Source organism: Mixophyes fleayi, chromosome 4 (genome assembly GCF_038048845.1).
Source record: "Mixophyes fleayi isolate aMixFle1 chromosome 4, aMixFle1.hap1, whole genome shotgun sequence".
Classification (NCBI taxonomy): domain Eukaryota; kingdom Metazoa; phylum Chordata; class Amphibia; order Anura; family Limnodynastidae; genus Mixophyes; species Mixophyes fleayi.
The window spans coordinates 236,084,895-236,108,057 of NC_134405.1; the positions used below are offsets into that span (position 1 = coordinate 236,084,895).

At 37.1% G+C, this 23,163-nt stretch overlaps 1 protein-coding gene across 1 annotated transcript in view; it reads right to left on the reverse strand.

The window, feature by feature from the left end:
- PTPRR (protein tyrosine phosphatase receptor type R) overlaps positions 1–23,163 on the reverse strand; it is a 139,599-nt gene that overhangs the window by 20,079 nt on the left and 96,357 nt on the right. Inside the window, exons 7-10 of the mRNA XM_075209525.1 lie at positions 8,218–8,404; positions 7,222–7,306; positions 4,639–4,718; positions 3,108–3,245 (exon numbers count right to left, since the gene is read on the reverse strand). Coding sequence (XP_075065626.1) covers positions 3,108–3,245; positions 4,639–4,718; positions 7,222–7,306; positions 8,218–8,404 — 490 coding nt within the window. The remainder of the gene's footprint in view (positions 1–3,107; positions 3,246–4,638; positions 4,719–7,221; positions 7,307–8,217; positions 8,405–23,163) is intronic.

The following is a 23,163-nucleotide window of genomic DNA, read 5'->3' on the forward strand; positions in this document are numbered from 1 at the left end:
GTTATTGACAGGTTGGTGAGTTATGTTTTGAATTATTTTGGTCGCTGTAAACACTGTCGGTGTCGGTGTTTACAGCACCGTTAAGACGTACTACACCCATTTGTCTGGTTCTCTATGGTGACATATTTAACAGAAAACTTTATTATAGACACCTAACTAGAGCATGAAATCAATGTCATGAAAGAGAAGGTATAGAATGAGTTTATAATCTACTTTATTAATAATAATAATAATAATAATAATAATAATAATAATAATAATAATGTAAGTTAATGATCATGTGCATTTACGGCATTTAGGGACCTATTTATCAATATTCCCCCATAACGATGAGCAGTGTTACTCAGCTGCCCTGGTGATACTGGCTCAGCGTGGTAATAGTCAACTTACCACTTCACCAGTCTCTGTCAAACTGAACATGCATAAACCGGCTTAAAAGCTCATGTATGTGCATTGGAAGTGGAAACCCAGAACTGGGTTTTCTGTTCCATTAACTAAAATAAATAAAGTACATAAATAAATAGAAACACACACACACGAACAACATTGTATATAATAAATAAAATACATTAATACACTTTATTTATATTTGATATATTTTAATAATTGTTTAAACTGTACCGTATTAAAAAACGCTTTATTCTAAGAATAAAGTATTTTTAATGCTTTTGTTCTGATAGTGCCACCATGAGATGGTGTTACCAAAACAGGTATCACAGTGGTGCAAAGAAAGTTCCTGCCAGAAGTATTATCGCCGGTGATAATGATGTTATCGCTGATGACAATGCTTTTAATGTATAGTGCAATGTGATAATGAGCTCAATCGCCAAAGAAAACACTCATTTTTCACTGGCAATTAGACTCTTCGCCCGTTATAAATAGGATCCTAAGTTACCATGCTGCTGTGTATGTATAATTAGCTAAAGCACAAAAGAAGCTATTGAAATAAAAGTAATGTAGATGCAAGGGAGAATATGCTCAAATGATAGGAGAGCTGTATAAGAGCCATTCTCTGATCCTGGAGTTGAATATTTCTGGAGTTTAGTCAAACATGACAGCGGAACACAAATCAGAATCAGTATGTACATATTAGGCTTCAAACACTTGGGTATCAAACATATGGGCTTATTTAATTACACACTTGTATGCAACTAACCTAGCAGACTAGTGTAATGTGGCTGTGGAAGCTCATTTTGATTTGTTGCTATTTATTACAGCATGCATTCTATTTGTTCTATTTTATTAAATAAAATGCTAATGTACTAAAGTAACACAGACAGGGAAAGGGCACATGTGAAACTAACAGTGCACATAGGTATAAACCGCTGTGTTCATGTAAGAAAATATTTACAGCAACAGAATTCCCTGAAAGAAAGCATATGTTCATATAGAAATTGAACCAAGTATATCTTGTACAGAGGGCAATGTCCTGTATATTGTTACAAACAAACTTCAAGCTATTGGTAAATGAGAACTATCTAAAAAACAAATGAGTACAGCTAAATAATATTTTTTTAATTTCAGCATTAATATTACAAATAGAGAAAAATATTTTGCTACAGATTCCTATACTCCCAACTAAAGCACCCATGATACTTTTATAACATTTGACCTAGTCAGAACTGTAGATAGTTATGTTTGCCTTGAAGTACAGGATAAAAGTTTAAAGAAAGACCTGATTTATAGTGTTACCATTTGTGCTATTAAACAATGATCACATGCAAACATATATTAATTTGCTGGAAAAAACTGTTATGAAAGATGTCTGTTTGATTAAAGATGTCCTAAACCTAACAGGATAATTGAACAATATGATGTGCATGAAGCTATTTGTCCATAATCATGGCTATATTTACAAATATGTGCACAAAAGTTGCCTTAGTTAAGGTTTTACTTTAGCAGACATGAACATATACTTTATAACAGACATCAACATATACTTTATAACAGACATGAACATATACATTAGCAGGCATGAACATATACTTTAGCAGGCATGAACATATACTTTAGCAGGCATGAACATATACTTTAGAAGGCATGAACATATATTTTAGCAGGCATAACATAGACTATAGCATACATGACAAAATACTTTAGAAGGCATGAACATATACTATAGCATACATGAACAAATACTTTAGCAGGCATGAATATATATACTTTAGCAGACATGAACATATACTTTAGCAGACATGCATATTTCAGCCCCTGGAAATGTGGTATGATGGGAAATATATACACTGTGATGTAAATTAACGCAGTTGCAACTGAAAAAATGTGCAATGTTTATAGTTTTTGGTTATTGTTTCATTTTTGTCTCTGAAGTTTTGCTTAATTTAGAAATCTACTAAAAGGTCAGAAACCTTGTAGGTAAATTACTTGTGGACACTTGGTGACTAGGCCCTCTGCAAAATTTTGCTATGAAGCCCAGCAATGCCATATTCTCTGCCCCTGGTTCTGTCTCATCATAGCCTACTGCAAAATAAATGGTCAATAAGTTATTGATGTTATGTAATGTATTAAGTCATAATGATCATTTAGAAGTGAGAACAGGTGAGAGTACAGTGGGTCTGTCAGGAAAATGAAGGAAACCTTCAGCTCCTATTTCACACTATGAGAGTGACATGCTGTAGAATTTGTGGACTTGTGAGAGAATTTGCTGGAAATTAGTGGGCAGCATATTCAAGTATTCTGATCTGAATTTATAAACCCGGCAATATTGTACTAGATTTCTCCCCTTTGGTTTAAAAAGCAAGCATACATTCATAATTTGCCATGCATGCAATTCAGTACAGCTAGGCACTAGGCTTGTAGCCACAGATATTCTCTCTTCTTGCAGGTAAGTAAACAGAGACAAGGGAAATGAAGAGGGTTATATGGAGATAGCAAAGTGACAAGAGCAGAGATGGAGTCCTCTCAGCTCACCTGATCTGGCATTAACTACAAACACTGTCTGCATCTCAAAGAAAACAGCTTAAAAGCTGGCATTAGACTTACCCAGGTATAATGACCAACACGTAATGAGATCACATAACAATACATTATTTTATGTAAGAATATATATTTTCTCTAGTTGGTTAAATATATAATTTCATAAAGGATACCTCATTTTTCTCTTTAAGCTTGGTGATCATAACAACAACAGGGACATCTTCTTGCCAAACCATTTGCCAGAAGTCATTTACTGTGTTGATCATTGGTCCTTGTGTAGCAATGAACTTCCTTTCTTCCCCACCATAACCCTGCAGTACATCAGATAATTTACATTTTATCAGCATATATTTAAATATAATTCAATGAATTACCATGTCATAACAAGTTGCTTTCTGCTTAGATTACACTTATATCATGTATATATTTGCTTTTTTTAGACATGAAGAACGCTGGGATGTGCTCTGGTAAATGTTACCTTAAAACCCCACTTTCCTGTACAGTACTAGTCAACATAGTGCACATATCAATATCTAAAGTGTCACCATTTTGAGAAGATTTGAATTGGTAACATATCGAAGTAATGAATCTAATCATATCAGAGTTTATACAAAATATTACATACATATGGATAACTTACATGTACTTAAAGGAATTCTAGTCATAATAATCTAGACTTAATTATATGCTATCCCTCTGTACAGGCTATAAGCAAAGAATGTCAGGTGGGATTATGGGACATAGACAAAAACAATGGCTCTGTAAAACTGTGCAATTAGACTACAGGGTCTGTTTAGCAAAGTGAGGTAAAGTTGGCACCAATGCATTTCTTTTGCATTTATCTCTGTGGATTTTTGAAGACATTATATTTCCACTCCATGCTGGAGTGGAAATTGCATCACTAAGTTGAACTTGCTAATGCAGGGCAGAGAAAGCAATAAGGAAGAGGCCTAAAAGCCACACATAAACATTAAAAAACAATAATATAACAGAAGGTTTTTTCTAAGGAAAAATGAAGGATAATAAAACAAGACAAAGTAAGATAAACTATAAAACAATAAAAAAATCAAGGTGTGTAAAAATAAAAACAAAAGCAGAGTTAGGGATTACTAACAAATGGCTACCAGTCATAGCCACACACAGAAAAGTAATATATGTTTTGGAGAGATTGATTTACACTTGGTCTTAGTCAAATTTTATTTTGCTTTTTTCGTTGCATTAAGAATAAGATTAAAAAGCTCAACACTAACATGTTAAAGAGGTGAGTTAATATGCATTAAAAAAACATCATAACTAATTTGCATTTGATAAACAAACCCCATGTTATGGAAACTCTTGAAAAAAATAAAATTAATACTATTTCACCTCTTTATATTTGCATTAGACAGATATAAAGTGACATTAAAAAAGGGAATTTGAGGAATTAAAATTTCTCTTCCCCATATCAGATAGACCAAAATATACAGTAAATTAAAGATTCGTCAAATTACATTCATTTTTTATCAGCAAATACTATTTTAATAGTAAAATTATATGGCATGAGTATCGAATAATGTAGAACCTTGGTCCTGATTATATTATAATATATAACATATAATTCTGTAGTGTTATTTGCCTGACTGTAGCTAAATTTGTCCATCAGAACTTTAAGGAATTAATGTAAAAAATGTGTACAATAAATAATAATGAATATCCAATACCTACCTTGATAAAATTAGCATTTATATAGGTACTCAATGAATCCTTTGCATTCTTTGGTTTTAAATACACTCTGCTTACTGGATCTAATAAAACAAAGATTATGAACATTATATTAGGCACAAAGCACATAATAACCAAATATATTAGTTGTAAATTGCAATTGTATTTCAATTTATACAGGGATTATAAAATATATGATAGTGGTTATAAGCAAAGAACATAACTTTCTAAATATAAGCATTTTTAAAATATTTAAATGCATTATAATATTACTGATTAATGATACTTTATTTCTGCACTTTTGCTTTTCAGACTGGAAGTATGCATTTACCCCTATTTTTAATATGTAGATTTTAATGTTCATTATCTTAACATACAAATCAGGGGATATTTCCACCACTGTAATACACACAATTAATATTCTCTACCAGGAAATAGTAAAATTGTGACCTCTACTGGAGAGAGTAAGCACAGCAATAATACCATGAGCACAAGATAATTTAAGCATTGTTGTAGAGAATTCTACAGGACATAATCTAGCCACATTAATGCATTTAAATTTTTGTACATTCTGTGCTTAAATATATAACTACATGGAAAGATTCATTTTTTAACATAACTGTTCCAAACCACCCAACTCCTCCTATCACAATATAGGTGTTATAGAGCACAAGCGCCAAAGTACAATAGTTCAAATTTTGGTTTGATTAGTCTGACTAATTAAAGCAAGTGACTGATTAGCTGTCATGGGTGATAACACTTGGGCACAAATGTACCTGTTCCATTAAATGAACTGTATCCACTGTATATTAGTAAGATACCCTAAGAAATTACTAGCCGTTAATACAACTAAATTATTTAGCAGGCTCAGGCCCATTTTCCCAGCGACCACTTAGTGTAGGGAAACATACAAAAAGGACTTTTTACATTTTTTTTACATGATTTGCTGTTGCATAATTGCCAAGCTGAGGTAAATGTTACATATTGGAACCTTATTTACAGTGGTTCCATCTGTCATTGTCACCTCAGAAGCTTATATTACAAATATGCAAATCCTGCACAGGCAAATGGAGTGAAGAAGGCTCCCTCAGGAATTTATCTATTACAGGACAATAGAAAAGTACAGCACAGTTTGTACTTTTCTGTAATCTTGGAATAAAAATACTCCTGAGGAAACTTCCTTTACTTCAATTATGCGTGCGGCCTTAGCATTTCTTCCACATATGGTCGTCTATGCTTTACAAAAATAAAAAGGTAAAGATTAAAATGTTTACATTTGACTCGGATTTAAAAAAATAAAAAATATATATTAAATAGGGTTACGAGCAGCTACATGTTCAGTATCACCGTTCAGCCACAACATTGAAACTACTGACAAGTAAGTCAATAACATTGATTATATCATTACAATGTTAACTGCAAGGGTCTGAGATGTATTAGGCAACAATCAGTTCTTGAAGTATGGCAGGTCTGGTGGGGTGTTCCGGAATGCAGTGGTTAGTACCTACCAAAAGTGGTCCAAGAAAGGACAACAAGTGAACCGGCGACAGGGTTATGTGTACACAAGGCTCATTGATGCGTGTGGGGAGCAAAGGCTCGCTCATCTGGTCCAATTCCACAGAGGAGCTACTGTAGCACAAATTGCTGAAAAAGTTAAAGCTGTGTATGATGGAACGGTGTCAACACACACAGTGCATCGCACCTTGCTGCGTATGGGGCTGCGTAGCAGCAGACTGGTCTGAGTGCTCATGCTGAACCCTGTCCACGTCTAAAGACAGCAACAAAAGGCACATGAGCAATGGAAGAAGTTGGCCTAGTCTGATTAATCCCGGTTTCTTTTAAATCATGTAGACGGCAGGTACGTGTGCATTGTTTCTCTGGGAAAGAGATGGCGCCAGGATACATTATTGGTAGAAGGCAAGTCGGCGGAGGCAGTGTGATGCTCCGGGCAATGATCTGCTGGGAAATCTTGGGTCCTGTCATTCATGTGGATGTTACTTTGACATGTGCCACCTACCTAAACATTGTTGCTGACCAAGTACACTCCTTCATGGCAATAGTATTCCTTGATGGCAGTGGGCTGCTTCAACAGGATCATACACCCTGCCACGCTGCAACAAGTGTTCATGAATTGTTTGAGGAACATGTGTAAGTGGTCAAGGTGTTGACTTGGCCTCCAAATTCCTCAGATCTCATTCCGATTGAGCATCTGTGGGGTGTGCTGGAAAAATAAGTCTGAGCCATAGAGGCCCAACCTCGGAACTTGCAGGACTTAAAGGATCCGCTGCATTTCCTGAGTCGGATACATCTCAAGATGTATCTAGCTCTGCAACTGTAGCATACATCAAGTTTACAGTCTTGGTGCTGGATACCAGAGGACACCTTCAGAGGTCTTGTGGGGTCCATACCTCGGCGAGTCAGAGCTATTTTATCGGTATGAGGGGGACCTCCACAATGTTAGGTAGGTGGTTTTAATGTTGTGACGGATCAGTGTATATAACATTTGTAATATCTGTCCATCTGTCCTTTTAATTAAATAAGACAAAATGAAAAAATAAAGCAAGTTACCAACTGTCACAAACTTACTTGGCAATATAGTTTTGTAGCGGTTTTTGGTTCCATGACTTGGAATATCAATTTCTTTGGGATCCATGAAATTCATTGGTATTTCCTGATTAAGAAACAAAACAATGACATGAAATGAATACTACAGTACTTAGAATATCCTGGGAACAATGTCTATTATAAGTGAAGTAAACTGAACTTTCTCACTGTTAAGTATAAACTGGTAAACATGTCTAGACAAACGTATTTGTTCAGTCTCTTGATCACTAAGATGACCCACCTTACTGTATAATGACACTTCCCATGCCCCAATCTTAGTTAATAAAAAGACACACCAGTATTGCATAAAAATTCAATTTTTGGATAGTTGTTTTTTTGTTTTTTTTGTATCCCAACCACTTTATGACAATATTATGTAATTACTGGGCCTGATGCAGAGTTGAACACAACTTGGGTGTACTTTACAGCCTAAAAATGTACATACAAAAATAGTGTATTTCAGCCCGTATGCTGAGTAGGATACATCTCAAGATTAATCTAGTTCTGCAACTGTAGCATGCACCAGGTTCACAGCGGGCATATTTACAGCTATATATATATATATATATATATATATATATAACCAGAATATAGAGAACTCTTAATTACTTTTTAGATTCTAGAGTTCTGGAATCCAGCTAAATTCTTTCAAATTGTTCTAATACATTGATGTTGCCCAACTATTTATATGGTGAGGGGCGCATATAGGCAATAAAAAATTATTTTGCACTTGTGGTCCAAATAGCATGAAAAACACAATGTCATATTAGTGTCTATGGTGGTTGTGAGGTTCCATAAAACAGCCTTGGAAGTCTAAAATTACCCAGGATCTGCTAGTTGAATGGTCCTTCAATAGATAAAATCTTAATTATATTAATCCACCACCACTAGGACAAACTGTAAGGTTCCTGATTAGTTAGCTTCAACCCATATACAATACAGAATATTTTAGGTATCTGTAAATTAAAATAATCATACCATGAATTCAGTGTGAAGCAATTGTGAGCTTTGAACCACATCATGGAGTTGCTGTCTGGTCAGAACACGACTGGCTGCTTGCAAGTATTCAATTGCTACTTTTTCTCGTGGTGTCGGAACCACATTGAAAGGTTCCACAATTCCTAAACCACTCATATCCAATGTAAGCGACACATTAGAACCTCTCCTGCAACAAGATAAAATATGTTAGTAGCAAACCTTAATTGTTTAAATGGTCTTTTTTTCATCTGCATTTCTCGTTTCTCATCTGCATTTATTAAAATATGTTTGGCCTGAGTCATTATTAAAGTAAGGCAAAAAAAGGAGTAAATTTTCTCCGGGACAAACCATGTTACAATGCAAGGGGTGCAAATTAGTTTATTATTTTGCACATAAGCTAAATACTGGCTGTTTTTTCATCTAGCACACAAATACTTGATAAATGCAGGCTACTTTCTAATATATATATATATATATATATATATATATATATATATATATATGTATAAATGTATATATATATATATATATATATATATATATATATATATACATAAACACATTTGTGACCATACATACAGTATATACAGTATATTGGACTAGAAATTTTAGTATCTTGGGCAAGAAGTAAAACTGACACAAACCCCTAGGCCTTACCTGAACTGTAACCAAATTAACTTAAGATATATTCATTTCCATGCACCCTCCTTCAGCTTTGCACCCTAGACAGTTGCCCTTCTCACGCTGCCTCTTTAAGGCCCTGTGTTGGAGGAACAACCAGGGAGTTTAAAAGAAAAATCTATGAACACCGGGGTATATTAAAATTAAAGCTACCTAGCACTATAAATATGTGGGCATTCTACAATAGTAATCCGTATTTTTTAACATGTCTGGGTATTCAAAGGGTTTATCAGGGTGTCAGAGGGGAGCAAAGTTTAATCTGCTTAGTAGGAATATATATTTATATATTTATAAATTAGTTATAAATAAATATACAAAATTTAGATATTTTTTTTTATATATTTATAATTTTTTTGTTACACATGTGATTAGACATTGATTATATAATATGGTATACATGTGGTTGATACATATTGCCACAATCATGATTGCAACATGACTGTGATTAGGTAATATAGGGTATATATATATATATATATATATATATATATATATGTTTAGGCTTCTCACATAGTTTCCACAGTGCCACTAGGCTTTTGTCTTGTGAGATGTTTCACACCAACCCTGCACGATTGAATAATAGTTCACATGTGTCCATTTGACACATTGCAGTGATAATTCCCAATCACATCTGTATGTTTAGCAGTTTTATAATGCAAGCTCTTTGAGGGAAGGGACTCCCTTTCCCTCTTATTTACTACATGAATTCCAAAATACTTTGGACTTTACATTTTCTGTATCATCTACATCCTACATGGCAATAACAGAAGAGGAATTGCAGCAGTACTTGTTAAGTAGACTTCCCCATGCATCGCTGGTGAAAGTCGTTGCTTCTCACCAGCCGTGTTATCCCCAGCAGTAACCCTTTCATTTATAGAGTGAAGTAAAAAACCCTATTGCCAGTGAAAACATCAGTTTTCGCTGGCAATGGGGCATTTCATGGAAACAATGTTGTTTTATATGGCAACACACTCTTGACATCATATGTACAAAGTAGAATGACACTTTTGCATAACTGCTAAGCATCCCTAATTTTGTTAATTTATCCTTAGAAGCTGTTGCAGGTATAGCACTATACTTTTCCTGCCCAAAAAATTCCATGAATATGCACAGATTCTGTAGGCTTGGGTAGCTGCACAGTACTATTTATCAGTTTAAGATTGAAAATGAGAAATTAAAACAAAACAAAATTTTATTTTGAGCAGGTCCAGTAATAATGTTCTTGCTGGTAATGAAAATTGTAGGCTATGTCCTGGAGTGGCCAAAAGTACTAAACATATTGGGCCTGATTCATTAAGGAAAGTAAGGCAAAAAAATTATTCCTTTTTCTACTGGACAGAATAAAGGGTACATATTACTTTATTATATTGCACATTAGTTAAATACCGTCTGCTTTTTCATGATAGCTTTATTTTTACACTGAAATTTAAAGTTGATCTAGGACATGCCCTACCCCCAACTATAAATCAGTGCCCACAATTTAAATTTATCTCCCTATCCAATGCAACATGGTTTTGCCAAGTTGCAAAGTTACTCATTTTTTTTGCTTTACTTTTCTTAATGCATCAAGCCCATTATGTGGATATGTACCCATAATATTTCTCCCTGCTCTCAAGTCACAGGTAACAATGCAAAAGAGATAGACAGACCTGTTGTGAAGAGTGTATTTTACAATAATGTTTATATTTTGGAAAATTATGTGTTGACTTAGACAAAGACTATATGAAATGTTTGCTTTGGGTACGAATTCCCTTTCAGATACGTACGTAGAAAACTAGTTCTCAATTTCTGAGTATTTACACATATTTTAGCCTGACTTACTATAGTCAGTATAAATAAAGATTTTTGTGTTAAAGTTGCACAATTACAATTTGAGAAGAGAAATTCATCCCATAGAATGAAAGTATATGGGTATTTACATAAAAAAACAAATAAGTAGAAAATGAATGCTATGCTTCTTCCTTAGTCCACTGTAATGATAATAATTCAGGTCGTTTGTCACATGTCCTTTGCAAAAAAAAGGACGTTTGAACAATATACAAGTTGACACGTTATTTTATAGTGTTTTTATAATGTCATTTTTTTTCTTTAAATACCAATGCAATGTTTATTCAGCTACATCTAAATATGAAACACCCAGAGTGCTGAGCTTCCTCATTTAGGTTCAGACTAATGGCTCGGGGCATTGTAAAGTTGGTGTGCAAATTGCTGCCCTGACAAAGTCAATGCCCTTTTAGCATTGGAATGTCAGAAAAGGGAGTAGCTTCCTCTTGTGATGTCACCCTGTGGTCCCCTAACTGGGTTCTCTGATGATTTTACAGTGATGAGCTTTAAGTGCCAACAAATGTCCAGATGGAAGGAAGATATTAATTAACTGGGAGAACTGTTGGCTGTGTTCACTAATGTGAGACATTGGTGAAGATCTGTTTGATGTCTGCTCCATCCAAATTACAAATCCCAGTGGGGTCACTAACAGTGTGAAAAAGAGCTGCCTGTAGAAAATAGTTAAACACAAACAAATACACGGAGCACGGATAGCATCCCCTGTCATTCTTATGGTAGGTTCTAGTATATATGAAACTTTTATTACACATTAGATACACAAGAAGATAACAATATCAAGTTAAAGATCTGTCTAGAGAAATGAACCTTCCCATTTCAAAACAAGCAAACAAATAATAAGTAAAACAGGATTTAGATGTATATTTTATCTAATTAGGGAACCTTGCATATTTGTTGAATGTAAAAGGGTACCTATTTTGACCCTGAAGCGGGTGCTATTTCCCTGAGAGCCTGCTATATATATATATATATATATATATATATATATAGAGAGAGAGAGAGAGAGAGAGAGAGAGAGAGAGGAGTGCGCATGAGAGAGAGTTAAGATATTATTGCAAAATGGAGGAAGAGAAGACATAGACAGAGTTACAAGTTGAAGGCAAAATGGAGGCCATGCCACATGGAAGAGGAGACAAAGAAGTAAGACAAGATGGAGGACATGTTGCATAGAAGAGAAAACAAAGGAGGAAAAGATGGAGCACATGCTTTAAATAGGGAATTTAACAGTATTAAATATATTACAGTGTTAGGCATAGTATACAAGGGCGCACGCAGGGGGGGTTTCTGGGTCTCCAGAAACCCCTCCCCTCCGCTAACAAAGTGCCCCACATAGCGGCACTGTACTACAGCACCGCCGCGAACACTTCTTTGACAGCGCCCTGGCTGCTGTATAGTACAGTGCTGCAGAAACTGAGCGACAGCACTTTTTTTGGGGGTGGGGGGGGAAAACCCCCCTAAAAATCCTGCGTGCGCCCCTGGTATAGATATAACACAGTGTTTGATAAGCACAGTATAGATATATTTCAGGATAGACAGTAGCGAGTATATAGATTGCAGGATAGTATGGATATAATATATCGCAGGATATTAAAGATAGCTATGAGAATGCAGCAGCCATTACTGCCCGTGGAATTTGCTACTGCGCATCTTCTGATCAGGACATGCACAATGCACACCGGCCATTTCAGGGAATCCTTCATGGACATTCCCCTCCCCCCACCACGATGACATCATCACAAGCGATTGTTCCTTCACATTGAACTTACAATACATAGTTTTTGTCCTGATATGTGTACTCTTTATTAGTTATACATGCTGCATATTCTCCTTTATGTCCTAAACGAACACCTTCCAGTTGAGGGATGTTTCACACTAACCCTGCACCAGTGAATGATAGCTCACATGTGTGCACTTGTCTTGAAATTACAGTGTTATCTCCCAATCACGTTTGTATTTCTTACAGTTTTACTGTTTATAATGTGTGATCTGTAAAGGCAGGGTCTCCCTTTCTTCTTGTCTACTACATGAATTTCAAAAAAACTTTGCACTTTCCATTGTCTCTATCATCTACAGTGTAGGGGGTTCATTTATCAAATCAGCCCCGATTGTGGCGTTAAGGCTGATTATTAAGGCTGCTTTTTAAAGTGATAAAAAATAAATCAGTTATAGCTGTAGTTTTGCAAAAAATTATCACCGGGACAGCTGAGCCAGCAATATAGGTCAGAGCATTTTTACTGATCTTGGTCTGTTATCGCCATGTTGATATGCCGATAACAGAAAAGGTATTACTACTACAGTACTTGTGAAATAGGCGTCCCTATGCAAAAGGTGAGCCATAAGTGGCTAAATCCATCGCTTCCTCCCCCTCCAGTGTTATCCCCAGCAGTAACCTCTTTCATGTATAGAGCGAAGTGAAAAACGCCCTATCACCAGTGGAAACACCAGTTTTTGCCACCAATGAAGTTTTTCATCTTTTGATGCCTGGGGTATTTCACTTTGATATAAATAACTCTAAATAACATGACAGTTGTTTGAAAAAATTTAAGGCATAAGAAATGTCTTTACAGATGGTGCGGTTATGACTGCACACCCTGCACTATGAAGCACCTATCATAGTTAGTGGTAATTGGTGAGCAAAATGATGCAATAAAGCCCATCTCCATCTGTAAATTTGAAGAGCGCTATATAAGTAATCTATACATACACAATAGATTTACAGTTCTGACCTAGTTTAAGATACTCCAGTCATTTGCGTGCAACTGTCTAAATGATAATTATATGGTTTAATGCTTGTGCTTTGTATTGTTTGAAAGTTTTACAAACCTCAGCAGGTCACAGTGAACTAAGGAAGCTCTCTTGACAAGCATTTCTAGACTAAGCTTGAAACGATCAGTATCAGGGGAGGACAGGAATTACTTTGTATCCTGTGGCGGAAAGCAGCTGACATAAGAAAAATTTTAGCTTTCCCTCTTTTAATCACACTTTCTTATGTATTGCCAACTAGTTCCTGTTTCTGCCCTCAGCAATGCTTTATGACACCGCCAGGGAAACTAACTTTTTTTTAAAAGTGGTTGCTTACACTACATCATCTTTTCCTGCAGATCAACCATCTCATCAAATCAGTTTTTCATCTCAGTCACCCACCTCACCACCATGTTACCTGATATTGACATCCTACATCTCTACCTTTCCTCTCCAGACCCACCTCCTTCTATTGCTAGATCAGCCTCCACCTCCTCTCTACCTAAACTACTCCCACCAGTCTCTCACATCCCTGTCTCTGCAGCCATTCATAGCTACAGGTGATATCAGACCCATCCCAGGTCTTGCCCTATCCCTACTAACTCAGGGATTTCAACAACCCCATTGACACTCACAACAGTACTGCTGTCTCTAAACACCACACACTCACCTCCTTCTACAGCCTCTCCTAATGAACGTCATCTCCCACCCACCTTGAAATCCTATACCACAACCTTGGCACTACTTACAGATTCACCATTTCTGTGGAATGCAAATGTAGGAAATCTCACTCCAATGCTGACTTGATCCACTTCAAGTTTATCCTTTCTTCCTACTACACCACCCTAGTCCTCACCTAATAAACCTACTTTAAATCTCTCATCTCCATCCTATTTAACTTACACTGCCATCTCTTCAACCCTGTAAATCTCCTCACTCATCACCTGTCCCCTCCTCACTCACTGTCTGAGTCTTTGCCACTTAGTTTAAAGTCAAAATTACACTATCCACCACAAAATCTCCTACTGCCAGCTCCCCCTCCCACGGTTTCACCCTCCTACTGCTACCTTCACTTCCTTACATTGAATTTTGCAGCACTTTTCTCTCTTCCATCCATCCTGAAAGCACTGCACTTAAACTAATCTTGCGTTGAGGCCCCATTATCTTCTGTATACATTGACATAGGCCACTCTACCATCCTGGACACTTAGTGTATATACCTTGATACTTCTGTGCGGAGATCACCGGCAATACCTACAGAACCCTTCAGGGATCCATACTGGTACAAGCTCACCTACTGCCTTATACAGATAAGCTTATTATGTTTTTGCACAATGTGAGTTTGCATTTGTATACTATTGCTGAATAAATCCTTTGTACATAAATTACTACACTATATGGCTCCTTTATCTTTACTATTTCGGTTGATTGGAGTTTGATTGCGGTGTTTGTATGGGGACGGCTGCCCGAGACCAAGAAGTACTGCGTACTGCACTCGCTGGTTTACCGGTTCCTGACACATGAGACGAAGCTGAGATTCCCTCTTGGAGACCCTAATACAGATAAGCTGGTTTTATATTACCTTTTGGTACGTTTCCACCTATTACACTGTTATTTGGTGAACTGTATTACTCTGCATACCTACCTCCTTCCCTCAGCTGCTATACAATTGGAAAATTTGTGGGCTGTGTTGTACTGGTTCAGCCAGCTCCGTTTGAACATTTATTGCATATGCATATTGTGACATTGGAGTTAATTCTCTATACACTAGAGTCTGTTATGGTTATCCATCCTGCCTAGCATTTGGATTTAAGAACTGGATTTATTACATAGATTGTTGGATACCAACCCAGAGACCTATATTCGATCCTCATGCTCATTTAATTGTTCCCACCTTGTTTAGCCTTAGTCCGCTAAACCTCACCAGTGCGCCATCCTTCAGTTGCACCTATCTAATCTGTTTCTCCTGCTGCTTTTCATCCACTGCTCTTCTCTGTAAATTCCGTTACAGGCTCCCCATTGCCTCAATAATTAAGTTTAAACTACTCACCCTTACCTACAAGGTCCTCACCAATGTTTCCCCTTTATATATCTCTGACCTCATCACGAAATACACCACAGCACATTCACATCGCTCTGTCTCTGCCTTTAAAGTCTATTTCACCTCATTACCTCTTCCCACTCCTATGTCAAGACTCCTATGCTCCTCCCCAACTGTAGATCTCCTTTTCCTACAATCCTTCAAACAATTCCTCATAACTCACCTATCCATTCTTGCCTTCCATAACTCCTAAACCATCACGTTCACTCCCGCTGCCTTATCCGTTTACCACATTCACTCTTGCACCACTTGCACCTACTGTCTCTTATTGCCCCCTCCCTCTAGAATGTAAACTCCTTATTTCTCATGTCTGTCTCCTTCATACGACCTTGTTGTTATGTCTTAAGCTGAATCTCTGCTACCTCATGCTATTATTGCTAGCTCATGACCATCCATGGAGGCATTATTATACTTAATTGTATCCATTATTATTATCTGTCATTATATTTAATATACTTATGTTTGTCATATATGTAACATTATTGTCCATTGATATGGAACTTGTGGCGCCTGATAAACAATGAATGATGATGATGTTGATGATGATGTTCTAATGCCTTCCAATTCATGGTGTACTTCCTGGCCCATAGACATTTTGTATTGGTTGCAAAAGACAAAAATTACATAGTTCTTACATTATATCTCAGATATTACTTCAGATTTTGATGAACATGGTTCTCAAAGACTAATAGTGGGTAACAATATATTTTGCACTGTACAACTTTTGACATCAAAGTCACTAAGAAGAGGTTCAAAGAAGGGAAAATGTTCAACCTGCTTCACAAAGAAAAATCGTGGCCTTTGTCACAGTACAAACACTCTTCATGTTCCCTTTCCTCATTATAAACAGCACTTAGAATAGGAATTATTGATCCCTATGAGGATTGCACCCATCGTATACTTTGCTACTAGCATTTACAGTAAATGCACCATGGAACCAGCATACTCTTGGTTCATTCAGATACACTGTTATATGATAACAACCCAAATCTGCAAATTCAGATTGAGTGTTTCATAAATGTAGAATATTACTCCCTAGGGTCTTGCAAACCTCCCAATTATCTATCTTGCTGACAGTGTAATGTTGATGGACAACACACTACGAAAAGGAAAAGGCTGTCTTGACAAGAGTCTATAGAGTTCCTTGATATCTGCAGTGGATATCCACAGTGGTCCATTGAAGACAGCCTCTTATCCTCTTATTAATAAGGCAGACCCAGCAGATCAGGTGGTGCATCAGACACCAGATAAGTATTATTCAGCATTTATATTAAAATATGTTGTTTCATCCAATGCTGAACTTTAGGGTTTGGATGGAATTAGCCTTTAATGCTTGTGTTTATTTTGGTAAATTGCCATATTCTGTAAGCTGCATGCACCATGCAGTGAACACAGTGGTCAGATGAAAAACTCCCTAAGTACAAACCCTTAGACTGATGCCAAATGGGCAATTCCTGCCCAGAAGAAAACTGTGAAAATGCCTCTTGTCTTTTCACCTTGTTTTAAACTATATATTTTTTTGGAAAACCTTGCATGAACACTCTACATAATATCGTATGAATTTCTACTGCACAGTTTCTCTTTTAGATTCAAAGAAAAACAAAAAAAGCTTTCCAGTCCTTCACTTCATGAGAAAATGGTGTGACGATGATTAAGTCGCTAGCATAACAGGCTCAGGTGAAGTCACAAAAAGATCAATGAAGCACTTACTATAGCGTTTTTCATATGATCTTGCTGTATATGCTTTGCATATATGTTTACAAGATGTACCTATAGCAGAAAATGTAATTTGTGCACACTATGTCATATTGACCGAAATCACGGATATAGTCTTGCCAAGAGCATACTTAGATAATAAGGTTGAAAAAGATACAAGTCCATCATAAAATTTAATTGTGTGAGGGGGTACAAAGTTGACAAAATGCTCTGATTGTAATTTTGTGGTCAGAAACTAGTTTTCTCTTGTGTGAGACAACGTTAAAAATAGACAAATTGGGTTTTGGCCTTTAAATCAACCGCAATAAAAAGTAAAAGTGATATATTTATATTTATGTTTAGCTTAACACTATGCTACTATCATTATCATTTATTTAGGTAGGAGGGAAACACTAACATTATATTTGGATGAACTCTTGATAATAATGTCTGCATAAATATTGAGCTCTGGGTCATCACTGTGTTCATTAGCAAACTGTGTACTACAAAAAAATACTTTCAATTAGTATGAATATTAGAAGTCACCAAGGAGTTCACACACTTCCTAAGTTACTCATTATGGTCCTGATGCACTGTTGAACGTATGTCCTTTTGCATAGCATAGATTGCGTGATTTCGCTCTGCACATGTCCACAAAAAGTGCACAAGTACCTATGCCGATACAGAGTTGCCTGCACCCACACTTGTGCCTGTCTGCACCTGAAGATGCGTTATGGGGGAGGGAAAGGACATTCTAATGTAGGCCGAGTACAATAAGGGCATGTTTATGGAGGTTTGGAGAGCTAGATGAATCTTGATGTGTCCTACTCAGCATATGGACTGAAATACAGACATTTGGGCCATAAATTAGTTGTGTTCAACTCTGCATCAGACCCTGTAGTCTTATCATTTATATTGGCAAATACACTGTCTCTTAAGCTACAGTTATTTTACTGTAATAAACAGGTGGGGTGTCAGGAAACTGGGCAAAGCAACTGGGTATAATAAAGATATATATATAGATGATACCTCATACATTCAATTTGCAATTGCAAAAAATTGTGCTGAAGTGCTAAAATCAAAACCAGTGTTTGCCCCACTGAGGATTGTAGTTTTTCAATGAAGTAATTTTTTTTTTTTAGCTAGAGGGACATTAGAAAATATTTTAAATAATAAACATTGATTTCAGTTGATAGAAACTAAACATAAGTATTATTAACAAAGTTATAAAACAAACATCTAGTGCAAATGTCAGTGTAAAAACGTTGCTATTGATACCTGTCATATCCTTGAGCAAAGTGTTTACCTTCTAAAACAGAGGTTCTCAGAATGTTTAGTGTTCCCTCAAGACTTGGAGGCCACCTGAAAACCATTGAGCAGCAAAAAGTGCTTTTATTGCTAAAGGCAATTGCCTATTTATCACTATACTGTTAATAGTCAATCAGAGATCACTTACATTTATTGTACTACAATTGGCTGTTGAAATTCATTAAAAGGTAGAGAAATTAGACTGCTTGATACACAACATGGCATTGGTAGGTGGTAGTGAGTGATGTCATAAGGGAAAATGTACTGGCTTTACATAGCGGCTGGTGGACATTGCTGGATGAAAATATTATCACAAAACTGGATATCAGTTTCACATGTTCATCTCACACCCAGTTGCATCACAACCTCTTAAGCATTAAATAATGTAATCTGCCTGGGTATTCCAACTTATTTAAGTACACTGGTCAAATGTCCTGTGCATTGCATACTGGCCAAATCAACTTTGCACTAGTCATGTGGAATGTGCATTACACATACTTTACCAATCGGTTGTAAATAAAGTTTATTGGACAGATGGGTTATGCAAAAGTATACTTGTCAAATGGCTTGTGTATTAAGCATATTAATCAAATTGGCTTTGCACTATGTATATTGGTAAAATGGACCATCAATGAATTAGCTGGTTATAAAGGCTCGGCATAAACATACTGGCCAAATGGACCACTGGATGGGTTGTGCATTAAGTATGCTGTTTAAATACAAATGAAGCATGTTCCTTTTGCATAACTTGGTGAAGCCGAAAGCAGAAGTTTAGTCGTAATATGCTACTCTGCGAGTTACTGTGCTTTTGAGACAGAGTACGTGAAACCTTGAAAAATGTAAGACACATTGGACCTGATTCATGTCGATGTCGATTGAGCCTGATTCATGTCGTAAAGAAAGAGCACGGAACGTGAGCGTAATTCCGACTGTATTCAAATAAAAGCGGATCTTAAGGAGTGTTTCGATTAGAATTTGAGTGTAAGTACAATCTACCTATACGGTACTTGCCTTACGTAGACAAACAGATCAGATTGTAGTATACACACAAGTGTATGTGCAATATAAGGTCATGGGGCAGCACGGTGGTGTAGTGGTTAGCACTTCTGCCTTACAGCACTGGGGTCATGTGTTCAATTCCAGACAATGGCCTTATCTGTGTGGAGTTTGTATGTTCTCCCCGTGTTTGCGTTGGTTTCCTCCGGGTGCTCAGATTTCCTCCCACACTCCAAAAACATACTGGTAGGTTAATCGGCTGCTAACAAATTGACCCTAAGGTGTGTCTGTGTGTCTGTCTGTCTGTGTGTGTGTGTGTGTGTGTGTGTGTGTGTGTGTTAGGGAATTTAGACTGTAGGCTCCAATGGGGCAGGAACTGATGTGAGCGAGTAGTCAGCTACACTGTATAATGTAATGTACTTTCTTTACTAGAATTATTAAACAGTGTTAAATTCTTGAATTTAATTTAAATTGCACATCATTGCTCCATGAAATTAACCAAGCGTAACCCTATTTTATCTTCACTGGGGGACGCTGCATGCCAGAAAAGGTAAAGGACTTCCCATATACCTGTAGCTTCAACTATTCTTCATTGATATCTGTCATCTTGCAAGGCATGTGTGATTGATTTGACATTCATATCAATTGGTGCTAAGGGAGTATTAATTTAATTTTTTATTCAGATCATTTTTGACCAGCAGAAAGTGTTGGTACAAAGCATAACTCAAACTAAACACAGTTACGAATTTTAAGTACAAAACAGATTAGCGTTGTTCACATTACAGATATCAATAGCTTGAAATAACAGAAGTACATTTTTTACAAAAAATTGGAAAGGGAAAGGTATGGAGGGGATAGGGAGAGTGGGGATGGGGGTAAACTCGGTGCCGAAGGTCTTGTCAAAATAGAATTAATTTATGGTAAAAGAGGATCTTATATGTCTATGGATAAATAGTGTAATGAGTAACATCAGATAGGCTAAAAGGTATATAAAGCAGTTTAGAGCTGTGTAGGAGTTTACAAATGTTCTAAGCATGGGTCCCCCCACTCTGCAATCCCTGTAGGAGTTCCTCAGGGCTCGGTTCTTGTACCTCTACTCTTTTCACTCTACACTACCTCCCTGGGTGATCATCACCTATTTTGGTCTCCAATATCATCTCTACGCTTATGATATTCAACCTACATCTCTTCTCCCGATCTTTCCCCCCTGCTCCTATCTCGTGTATCTGACTGCCTTTACGCCATCTCCTCTTGGATGCCTTCACGTTTTCTCAAAATTAACATCGCCAAAACTGAGTTCATTGTCTTCCCTTCTTCTAAATCTTCTTCCCATCTTGATCTCCCTGTCACTGGTAACAATACCACCATTTCAGCTGTTCCCCAACTCCGTTAGCTGGGCGTCACCTTTGACTCCTCCCTCTCCTTTGCCCCCCACATTCAATCTCTTGCCCAATCCTGTCGCCTCCAAATCTGGAATATCGCGCGCATCTTGCCCTTCCTATCTTAGGATGTCACCAAAACCATTATCCATGCACTCATCATTTCCCATCTTGACTACTGGACCTTCTGCTCACCGGTCTTGCCTCTCGCACTTTGCCCTCTTCTGGTCTAATCTTAACGCTGCTGCGAGACTCATCTTCCTCTCCGGCTGCTCTTCTTCTGCCTCCCCTCTCGGCCTTGCCCTACACTGGCTTCCTTTCCCCTACAGAATCCTTTTCAAACTCCTCACCCTCACCTACAAGGCCCTCTCCCACTCCAATGCCCCTTACATCTCCAACCTCCTCTCTACTCACACCCCATCCCGTTCCCTGCGATCGGCCAATGATCGCCCCCTCTCCTTCACTTAGATCACCTCTCCAGAGTCCAAGATTTCTCCGGGGCTGCCCCCCTCCACTGGAACGACCTCCCACGTTCCATTCGATTGTCCCCTCATTTGTGCACCTTTAAACGGGCACTTAAAACTCACTTCTTTCTCAAAGCATACCAGCCAGCCACCTAACATGCTCTCCATGCCTGATTTCCTCACCTCTCTCTTCCCCTATCCCGCCTCTCAATTCTCTTGCGATTGATCCCCTCTGACTTCCCATTGGGCCCCCTGTCTGTTTTCCCTCCCTTTAGGATGTAAGCTCTCACGAGCATGTGTAAGCTATGTTTGGAGTTTTGGTGTTTGGAGTCTGGTATTTTTTGTTTATTGTTCTGTATGTTTAACCCTGTATTGTCTACTGTCTGTAATTTGTACGGTGCTGCAGAAACCTTGTGGAGCCCTATGAAGTTTATTAATAATAGTAAACTGCTTCTCTGTGTGATTATGACAGTGGGATTCCATGCTGCAAATCTCCCTATTATAGTCACAAGTTTGGCATAGTCTGCTGCTGGTTCTGCAAGGACACCACAGACTCTCTATTCCCTTGCATTAATGATAACAAGCCCACCTATAACCACTGGTGCTGGTTACTCTTTTGTGAGCAGGCACTTTCCCCTTATTTATTTATTTAAACTTTTTTCTTACAATGATAAAGATACATACTGATGATCAGCACGTGTCTTGACTGTAAAAAAAAAACAAAAAAACATTATCCGAGGACAGTGGCAGGTGGGAAGTTTTACTGGGGCGGTACACCTGTCAAACCGTAATGTAAGTGTCCTGTGGCGAGCTCAGGAAGGACATAAACCTCCCCATCATCATGTAAATAGCTTTTGCTTGCTACCCACCCCCCTTCATCGATCCACTTCTTCAGCTGTATGGGTCTGCAAGAGCAAGTTATAAAGAAATCTAAATTTTGATGTGTTTTACACAGAATCAGGTCCTGTATGTTTAATTATATCACGTTTACCACACATCTCTTATACCCTGAAGTATAACCTCTGTGGTTAGCATATTGTGGTAAAAAAAACCTCAATAATAGAAATAATAATAATAATTATTATTATTATTGTTACTATAACAATGACAGAAAAATGTCTTGCTAAGATGATATGAAAGTCTAGTTTACAAATGTCTCACTGCTTACATGACATGGATGCTGAATAAAATATACACACAGTTGAGTGAGTGCTTCATAGAACAAGCAATGTTTAAAAAATACATCACGTTTTGTTGGTAAATACTACTACATGGTGTTCTGAAAAGTCATGAAAAGTCAGTGCCATCTACAGTACAACATAGGGAAAAACAGGAACCGCAATCCATTTATTAATTGAAAAAGAATGTACATTGTGTTTAAAAACATGACAAAATATGCTTTGGAAAAAAAAAGTATATTGTGTTTAAAAATATCAGCCATTGTTGGAATGGTCGCCTAGGTTCCAGACAGAAACAATTCAGTAAACACGCAAGTATGTTTGGAATTCTCAGCTAATTATGCTCTGAATTGTACAGTTCAGCAAAATGTAACGAATCTGTGGATCAGTGAACATTTGATCCAAAAAAAAAAAAAAAGAAATAGCACCAGCATAATGCTACTGGCTCTTAATCTTTTCCATGTTGTGACACCCTTTCCCAATAATTAATTTTTTTTTTGATAAACATGTTTTAAAGTGTTGTGATAAAAGAAGAATCTGTAAAAATGCAGACAAATCTT